The sequence below is a fragment of the Piliocolobus tephrosceles genome, chromosome 3 (genome assembly GCF_002776525.5).
Source record: "Piliocolobus tephrosceles isolate RC106 chromosome 3, ASM277652v3, whole genome shotgun sequence".
NCBI classification, from domain to species: Eukaryota; Metazoa; Chordata; class Mammalia; order Primates; family Cercopithecidae; genus Piliocolobus; species Piliocolobus tephrosceles.
The window spans coordinates 66,735,760-66,745,597 of NC_045436.1; the positions used below are offsets into that span (position 1 = coordinate 66,735,760).

At 42.3% G+C, this 9,838-nt stretch overlaps 1 protein-coding gene across 5 annotated transcripts in view; it reads right to left on the minus strand.

The window, feature by feature from the left end:
• LOC111546238 overlaps positions 1-8,986 on the minus strand; it is a 21,821-nt gene extending 12,835 nt beyond the window's left edge. For 2 of the 5 annotated variants that reach the window (XR_002732703.2, XR_002732702.2), the window contains exons 1-3: positions 8,740-8,986; positions 3,487-3,553; positions 2,546-2,806 (exon numbers count right to left, since the gene is read on the minus strand). Coding sequence is in view for 1 of the 5 variants with exons in the window: in XM_023217550.2 (XP_023073318.1) it covers positions 8,740-8,937 (198 nt within the window). In the remaining 4 variants the exon portion in view is untranslated. Of the gene's footprint in view, positions 1-1,977; positions 2,177-2,545; positions 2,807-3,486; positions 3,554-5,373; positions 7,338-8,739 lie in introns of those variants that run through there. The other 3 variants (XR_002732704.1, XR_002732706.2, XM_023217550.2) reach the window with 3 other exon arrangements.
• Between the last annotated feature and the right edge of the window lie 852 nt (positions 8,987-9,838).

Here is a 9,838-nt window from a genome sequence, read left to right on the forward strand (position 1 = left end):
TTTTTTTTTTTTTTTTTTGGAGACGGAGTCTTGCTCTGTCACCCAGGCTGGAGTGCAGTGGCCCGATCTCAGCTCACTGCAAGCTCCGCCTCCCGGGTTCACACCATTCTCCTGCCTCAGCCTCCCGGGTAGCTGGGACTACAGGCGTCGCCACCTCGCCCGGCTAGTTTTTTGTAGTTTTTAGTAGAGAGGGGGTTTCACCGTGTTAGCCAGGATGGCCTCGATCTCCTGACCTCGTGATCCGCCCATCTCGGCCTCCCAAAGTGCTGGGATTACAGGCTTGAGCCACCGCGCCCGGCCTTTGCTATGATTTCTTAAGGAAATATACCATATATGTCAGGTGAAAGTTGAGCAGTGTTAGGGCCAGAGTGTCATCCCCATCTCCTCCAAAGCTTAAGAGGGTGGGCATCTCAAAAGAGAGTATGCTGGTGTCCAGGAACTCTAGGGGATTTTGACCTGTACCTGGTACCCTCCTTCTTGGCCTCCTAACAGTTGGTGGCTCGTGAAGTGTCCAAAAGTAGTGATCAGGCTCAGACACATGCCCATTTCTGTAATTCAAAGAAAGGGGTGTCTTGCTGAGGCAGGTGGATCACTTGAGCCCAGGAGTTCAAGACCAGCTTGGGCAACATGGTGAAACGCTGTCTCTACTAAAAATAGAAAAATTAGCCAGGTGTGGTGGCCCATGCCTGTGATTCCACCTACTTGGGAGGCTGATGTGGGAAGATCACTTGAGCCAGAGAAGTCAAGGCTTCAGTAAGCCTTGATTACCCCGTTATACTCCAGCTTGGGCAAAAGAGCAGGACCTTGTAAAAAAAAAAAAAAGAGAGAGAGAGAGAGAAAGAGAAAGTAAGGAAAGAAGGAAAGAAAGAAAGAAAGAAAGAAAGAAAGAAAGAAAGAAAGAAAGAAAGAAAAGAAAGAAAGAAAGAGAGAGAGAGAAAGAAAGAAAGAGAAAGAGAGAAAGAGAGAGAGAGAGAAAGAAAGAGAGAGAGAGAAAGGGAAAGGAGTGTCTTGATGTGTTTTAAAAAGAATGTAACTGTGGCAGGGGCAGGGATGAATCCGGCCTTTGGGTACGTGGAGCTAGGATCAAATTCTGCCAGTGTTTTCCCCTTTCCCCTCTTGTCCCTGCTTCTCTCAGAACTTTTATGCTCTCCCACAGCACAGCAGGGGAGCTTCTTCCAACCAGGAGAATTTGGCCTTCTACCGCACCAGAGCCTCCCATCTCTGCCTACCTCAAAGAAGAGCTAGCACCTGTGCAACTGGCCTGGCTGTGGGTGGGGGCTTCCACTGGCCCACAGGGAGTGGCGATTAGCCCTGAGCTACTCAACAATGTGTAAGAGCATGCATTCCTGAGAGAATATTAAAAGTGGTTTTGGTAGTAGATATGCAGAACTGATTCACGTGGTGGTCTCAATTTGTAAGCCCATGGTTCAAGCCACTATTATCTGAAGGTAAAGCCTTAAGAAGTATTTGAACTGTATGTAAGATGTGATACATAGATCTCTATTCATTTTTAAGTACCAGTTATAAAAAAGGAAGGCTGGAAAATCTCAAAGTTTTAACAATTTTATTAAATTTTTATAGTTAAAATATATGATTATCAATAATATATTTTGCTGGCTATAAAATTTGTGGGGAAACTAGTTAAGTGATAATTTACATGATCTCTTTTAGGATGTGAGACATAGACTGTGGAGGGAAATTGCTTTCGGAATGAATTGAAAAAGAAAATTCTCGGTGGCTCAAGCCTGTAATCCCAGCATTTTGGGAGGCCGAGACGGGCGGATCGCGAGGTCAGGAGATCGAGACCATCCTGGCTAACACGGTGAAACCCCATCTCTACTAAAAATACAAAAAAACTAGCCAGGCGAGGTGGCAGGCGCCTGTAGTCCCAGCTACTCGGGAGGCTGAGGCAGGAGAATGGCGTAAACCCGGGAGGCGGAGCTTGCAGTGAGCTGAGATCGGGCCACTGCACTCCAGCCTGGGCGACAGAGCGAGACTCCGTCTCAAAAAAAAAAGAAAAGAAAAGAAAAGGAAAATTCTAGTGATAAACAGGGAAACTGCATGTCTATATTGAATAGTTTGGTTTTTAAAACTATGAGACAAGCCACGTGAGGATTGCTTGAGCCCATGAGTTCAAGGACAGCTTGGACAACATAGCAAGGCCCCATCTCTTTCTCTAAAAAAAAAAGAGGTGGGGGGAGAGACAAAATGAATAAAGTTATACAGTTTTAACGGAGGAAAAAAGTTAGTTACAATAGTGATGTTGCTGAACAGTCTCAGAATTAGAAAGGTAATGTTGCGAGTTTTTATCAGAATAAATTTATATCCTAAGGTTAGAGAAAAATTTAATCTCTGAACTCTGAACTGAGTAACTTAATGCATGTTTATGGAATTTTCAAAGAAATGGAACACACACATGGTTTCTACTGCCTCTCTTAGTTTCTTAAAAATCAACTTTTCTTCTAACAAAACATAACCATTACTCTTCCATGAAAGAACTAGAGATTCTTCCAAAAGATGAGTCATTGCAAAATGAGAGTCTTACCTTGAAGACATGAAAGGAGGTTGCATTCAAGGTGTATCCAGTCTTCCACAGTTGGAACATAGGAAAAATTTTTCTCAAAGGAATGATGAATAGAACAGGAATGAGTCTTAGGAATTTTTTTTCTTTTCTGAGATGGGGTCTTGCCATGTTACTCAGGCTGCTCCTGCACTCCCGGGCTCAAGGAGTCCTCCTGCTTCAGCCTCCCAAGAAGAGTCTTAGGAATTCTAAATGCTGGTTACCCCGATCCCTCCAGCATTCAGACTGATGTTGTATCCAGCAAAGGATCACCAGCCAAATGAGAGACATTAAGCATTGATTTATTAAAAATCTGTACAACTGCCTGAATAAAGGATTTTCAGTATTTTGGGATGGAGAATTCATCTTAGGCCTGACACTACAGTGGAATTTCCTTTGTAAATATGAATCGTGGGAACCATAGGCTCATGTATGAAGGAAGGAGAGGGAGGGAGGGAGGCAGAGAGACAGAGAGAGAGAGGGAGGGAGAGAGAGAGATTGCAGAGCAGACTCCAAGTTCGTGAAGACAAACATTGTGTGGGAGGACACAGACCTGAAAGATAGTGGCAGGTCCTCATAGCCTTTTAATACGGCGATTCTGCCCACTTAGGAAAGGAGGCCCAATAAACTTTAACCAACCAGCCCCTCCTCTTCCTCTGGAAAGAGCAAACAAGGAAAAGAGAGGAAGCATAAAGGGAGAAGGAAATCCAAGCAATGAGGAAGAAGTCGTCTCCCAACTGACTACTGATATCAGTCAGTTATATTTTGGGGTTAAATGGGTTTTTGTTGTTTGCCTGGAAACAGTATAATATTGTTTCTATGGGAAAGAGTGTTCTGAGTTCTAAATAAATGACTCATAAATGACGTTTTGGACTGCAACATATCAAGACAATTGAGCTTATTTTTCACATTAACTGTACACTCACCTCATGTACTATGATGATATGTAGGACTGGGCTTTGTCAGCAATGACTGGACAGTCCTGTCAGAGTTCTACAAAATGAGAGTGAAGATACATTTTCTTCTTAGGCTATGCTAGGAAACACACACATTTCAGCAAATAATACAAACTAGGATTAATTTAATCACTTGTTAATTTAACAAATGCAGTCCAAGGGGAAATTATTCAAGAAATAATATAGCATTTTTTTCTGGTTTAACTTCTACCACACTTATTCACTGAATTAGATAAATGATGTTATCAGTTAGCTTTAAAAATTCTTTGTTTTGTTTTTGGTAGAGGTAGGGTTTTGCTGTGTTACCAGGGCTGGTCTCAAACTCCTGGGCTCAAACAGTCCTCCCACCTTGGCCTCCCAAAGTGCTAGGATTACACGCATGAGCCACCGCACCTGGCCTCAATTAGCTTTTGGTATCGTATAAGCTCCACCCCAAAATTCAGTGGCTTAAAATAAAAACTATTTATATGACTCATGTGTCTGAGGACTGACTGGTTGAGGCTGAGCTATCTGGGCAGTGCCTTTCAAGTTATGTATCCAGCTAGTCTTGGCTGCTCACAATGATTTGGGTTCAGGTTGGCCTCCAACATGCTCATTCTTGTGTCTAGGCAGAGGGGACAGAATGTTCGAGTAAGTTCTTCTTATGGTGACAGCAGATGTGCAAGAGAGCATGAAGCAAATTCAAGGCATCTTAAGCCCTAAGCTCATCATGGTACTTTGTCATTTCCACTTTCTTCAGTTGCCCAAACCAAGTCATATGGCTGAACCCAAAGTTAAGGTGTGGAGAAATATATTCTGCTTCATTAGTGGGAAGAACTGCAAGGTTCATTGAAATGGTTGTAGACACAGGAAGGGGCTGACTTGATGGGAGAGTTCCTGGCTGACTTAGAATTGAAGTCAATGCTGCAATCTACCACAATGATTATGAACCCAATGGACTTAAATTAGTTCTACTTGGAGAGTCAGGTGTCCATGTTTGGGGATAAGGGCAAAAGAAACAGGGCAAGCTCTTTGTAACTGAACCCAGTTTTGGCTGCTCAAAAGCCAATCATGAGAGAGAAGAATTGGTGGCAGAAAAAGCAGGCTTATTTATAAAGCCAGCAAAACAGAGAAAAGGGTGAACTAGCTTAGAAATTAACTTCTAAAGTACTGTCTTAAATTTTCCTGGCTGGCAAGAAGGTTTTCATGGTAGGTGAATATGAAGAGGAAAAGGTAGTTTGGATCAAGAGGTGATGACGATTGCAGGCATCTGGATGCCAGCTAGGGTTCGACGAAGTTGGGATCTTCTTTGTCCTTGGTCAGGTCACAATGCTCCTATAAATCTTTAACAAAACATAGCCAATTGTTTATATACTTTGCCTTTAATCCCAGAGTTAGTTTTAAAAACTGCATGATTATTGTTTTTGCATTTTATCTCGGTGCTCTAAAATTATTCTGGTTTACATGTAAGAATGGGGAAGCCCCTGAAACAAAAATGGAGTTAGTTGTGTTAGTCCTTTTGCTGTTTTACTGTTATCTTTTGAGTGGCATGCCTTGCAAAGGCACAGTGCCTAACCCTGCCATTTGAAGATTCAAGATCTGGCCAGGGATGGTGACTCACGGCTGTAATCCTGGCACTTTGGTATGCTGAGGTGGGAGCATCACTTGAGGCCAAAAGTTAATAACCAGCCTGGGCTACATAGTGAGACACCGTCTCTACAAAAACAATTAAGAATTATCTGGGTGTGGTGATGCAAGCCTGTGGTCCCAGCTGTTTGAGAGGCTGAGGCAGGAAAAACGCTTCAGCCCAAGAGTTTGAGGTTGCAGTGAACTATCATCACACCCCGCCCTCCAACCTGGGCCACAGAGTATGACTCTGTCTCAATAAATAAATGAATAAATTAATTAATACATGCATAAGTAAATAAATTAATTAAAAAATAAAAGACTCAAGATTTTCCTGAATTTGAATTTTAAAAGTTTGATCCACTAGTCCTGCAGTGGTCGCTGCATCCCTCTTTCTTCATCTCAGAACTGTGGCAAATAGAGCCAGCTAGGAACTTTCCCATTAAGTCAAGTTAATGGGTAGTGGATGTCCAACGGAGGCAGAAGCACCGAGGGAGGTACTATGGGAAGCATGTGCACCTTCTCACCAGCTTTGAAAAATTCCAATTACTTGGGGAAGTCTATTTTTAATTTTTGTTTTTTTTAGAGACGGGATCTCAGTCTGTTGCCCAGGCTGCAGTGCAGTGGCACCATCATAGTTCACTCTAACATCAAACTTCTGGGATCAAGTGATCCTCCTGCCCCAGCCTCCTGAATAGCTGGGACTACAGCTATTCACCACTACCCTTGGCTGGAAAAGTCTTAAGAAGGGCCATGAAGTGCTAGTGATATGCCTCTGGCTCCCTACCTAATCAGGATTATGAGAGAGAGAGAGAGAGAGAGAGAGAGAGAGAGAGAGAGAGAGAGAGAGAGAGAGACTGAGAGACTGAGACTGCAGGGCAGACTCCAAGTCCATGAAGACAAATGCTGTGTGGGAGGACACAGACCTGAAAGATAGTGGCAGGTCCTCATAGCCTTTCAATACAGTGATTCTGCCTACTTAGGAAAGGAGACCCAATAAACTTTAACCAACCAGCCCCTTCTCTTCCTCTGGAATGAGCAAACAAGGAAGAGAGAGGGAGCTGGCGATATGCCTCTGGATATATAATGTAATCCTAATCAGGATTACAAGAGGAGAGAATGATAGAGTAACTGGCTTGGTGACTATGCTTGCTTTTAGGGATGGTATAAATGTAAAAGTTTTATAGCTTACTATAACAATTATGGAACAAAAATTTTACAAATTTTTAGCCCATTTTGGTTATTAAAACATTCTAATTCTCCTATATAATATTCAGTCCTGTTCTCAAACTCATTGAAAGGTGTCTTCTCCTTCCTCTAACTCAGGGTAGTTCTGCCTGAAAAGATCTGTTCGGTATCCATTTTTCTCCTCCTCTTTTCCTAATTTCAACTGGGGATGAGGGAGGAAGGGCAGACTTACAGACCTCTTCTTGGTTGGCCATGACACATTTCTATTCAATGCAGTCAACATCCTGATGAGGAGGTGCTAACAACCTTTGCAAATGAAGGGGTTATTTGGGTGAAGATTCCTTAGGCACTGGCTCTCCTTTGCCAGGCTTGGCCATCTATTCCAGGCAGGTCCAGTTGATGGCCTGCAATGCATGTGCCTCTTAGCCAGCATCCTCTTTTCCAATATACACATAGCCTACACTGCAGACATTGTTCAAGACTACCCCTAATTCTCATTTTTCAGCAAAGTGTTAGGTCAGCAGGAACATATAGGATCCATCTTCTATCAGAGACTGACAAATTAAGAACAGAGTGGTCCTTGGACCTCACCATGCTCTCTCTCTCCAGATCTCTTTGCTCCTATTCCAGTTACATGGGGGTTAAGTAACATGTCCACTCTTGAAGCAAATCCCCATTATGATGATAAAAATGCTGGTCTCCAGCCTGGTTGACAGAGCAAGACTGCATCTCTACTAAAAAATTTGAAAACATTAGCTGGTGGCATGTGCCTGTAGTTCCAGCTACTGTGGGTGCTGAGGCAGGAGGATCACTTGAGTCCAGGAGTTCAAGGCTGCAGTGAGCTGTTATTATGCAACTGCACTCTAGCCTGGGTGACAGAGCAAGACCCTGTTTTAAAAAAAGAATGTTGGTTTCCTCTTCTTCTAGGAAGAAATTGATCTTTAGAAGAAATTCTGGTTGCTTTTTTCTCTCCCTTTCCATGAGCTTTGGGGAGAGGAAAGCTATACCTCTTTTCCTCTCAGTCCTTTCTGTGGACAGGAAGCAGAGATGGGAGAAGCTTAGGATTAGTAGCAGGAGCCGTCGTGCTGCTTGAAGCCCCAGGAGAATGTGATAGCCTACAGCTTCTGGCAGATCTCTGATTTTAAAATGTGGAGGTACTCACTGGTTTTTTACTTTAGTTTGGGACCCCAGTTGCAGTTCAGGAACAACAGGAAAGGCCTTATGATGTGTCCTGTGAGCTTTGGAACCAGGCTTATCTTGGTTCAAAACTAGGCTCTGCTACTTACTATTAAGTCTCATTTTCTTCATCTATAAAGTGGTGTCACTAGTGCCTACTTCTCAGGGTTATTTCAATGATAGAATAAATGAATAAACGTCACTTGACTTCCACATTAGAGGTATTCATCACTATTAATGAAAAATCACTATCTTCTCTCACCACCTCATCCTCCATGTCTGCCCCCTGCTCCTTGCTTGCCCCACATTTGTGCATGTCTAGATCTATGTAGATAGACATAAATGTGTACATGTGCGTGTATAAAACCTAGATCTTTGATATTTTTTCCCCTTGAATGTGTAAGTTATGTTATTGGTGCAATAAAAATATATTTGGAATGTAAATCTTCAACATTCAGTCGCAGTGCTCCTAAATTCTTCTATGATTCATCAAGTCATAATTATCGGGTATGGACTTGCTATTTCCTGCAGCACACTGTGTAGGTGTTGTTATTACCAGAAATCCTCCATAATGCTACCCAGTCATTTCAGCCTCTGTTTCTACAGAAATGACTAGGATGAAAGAAAAGGAAGATTAAAACTAAGAAACGTGATTGTTTTCATGTTTTACCATCAAGAATATCCTTTTAGTTAAAATGAGATTATTTAAATAAGAATAAACAAATTTAAATAAAAAAGAAGTTTTGATGTTGATTTCTAAACTGAGTAGGGTTTTACCTGACAAAATCTACAAAGCAGAATATTTATCCTCAAAATGTATCAGTCACACAGCATCACTACTCATGCTTTTATATCTTTAAATACGGTAGGTTTTCTAAAAGCTTAGTAGATCGAGAGCTTTTTAGGTTACATGGGCTCTATGTTTAGAGAAAGGAAGAAGTACAATCATTCAACAAACATTTATTAAGCATCAAATTACATAACTTACAAGCTTCTGACTCTCTTCTCCACTGCTTTAAAGTTTAGAGCTTAGAGTCTAATAGAGGAGAAATAAACAACAACAACAAAATCACGCTCCCATCTCCTTCCATCCTCCTTCATTACCTAACATGGGCTCCACCAGCTCCAACACCAATTTTGACACCCTCAACTGGGAAGCAGTTTTATTGCACACCAGTTACCAACTTGTCTGAGCCCAGTGAGGCAGAGCACCCACACACACAACGAGTTATGTGAAGAGGGTTTGTTACTCACCAATAGGCAGCAAAGGACAACAGAATCCTGATTCACTGTGAGCTGTTCCCTCAAGGCCCAAGAAAGCTGCCCAGGATGGACGGAGCACCGACTGTGCTGCCCTACTTGCAATGCAGGAAAGGGACCCTGAAAAGCAGCCAGGCCCAGGTGATATACTTCAGGGTCACATGATACACTGGGCTGAAGTGTGGAGGACATCCTGTTCTGGCCGTGGGAAGGCCTGGAACAGAGCCCAGGCTGTTCCGGCCAGCTCCTCCCTTATCTCAGGATGGTGCGTTCCCAGCACATTCTGCAGTTATTATTGAGAACTGCAAGTGAAAAAGGGAGAGAACTGGGCCAGTCCAAGGCTGCCTGGAGAACTGTCCTGCACCATCACTACTATGACCACCTCCATTATCCCAAAGCAGTCTCAGGAAGATCTGCTATATTTGCACTGCAGATCAAAGCCTGTAAGAATTAGAGAAATCTTGAGTAACGGCATCCTAAATGTTACCATCTGCAAAGTCTACATAATATTTTCCTGGTTTGTCATATTAACCAAGTTACCAAGTGTCTTCCTTAGGTAGCCGTAGGTAAACAAATACACCTGGAATGCCTGCTCTCAGGCTCTGCTTCCATTGACACTTGTGTGGGCACACACACAGACCTTAAAAGTAACTGGAAATTAAATAAGATCTTGGTTTGATTTTATTTTTACACAGAGAAAGCCTAAGGATGCACTCATAGTTATGGCTGATTTCAACTAGTACAAATGATTACAATAGTTCTAACATAATAACAAAAGATCCCAAGAGCCTTTATGCACACACAAAGATAATGGGCAAGGAATCAGAGTCATAGCACGTTGGAACTGAAAGGGTCTCAAAAATCACTACTCCAAATCTCTCATTTTACTAATAAGGAAATTTAATCCTTTGTATCAGGAAAAATTGTGAAAGAATGGAAACAAAATAAAGATCCCTGGACATCCTTTCTAGCACACCCTTCCACATCATCTGGCTCTACAGGGGGTCTGAGACTTCAGTCTTTGAACAATTTTATAACTCAGTAATGAAAATGATTTTTTCCCAAAGAAGAGCAAAGGAGTATTTTCATGTGG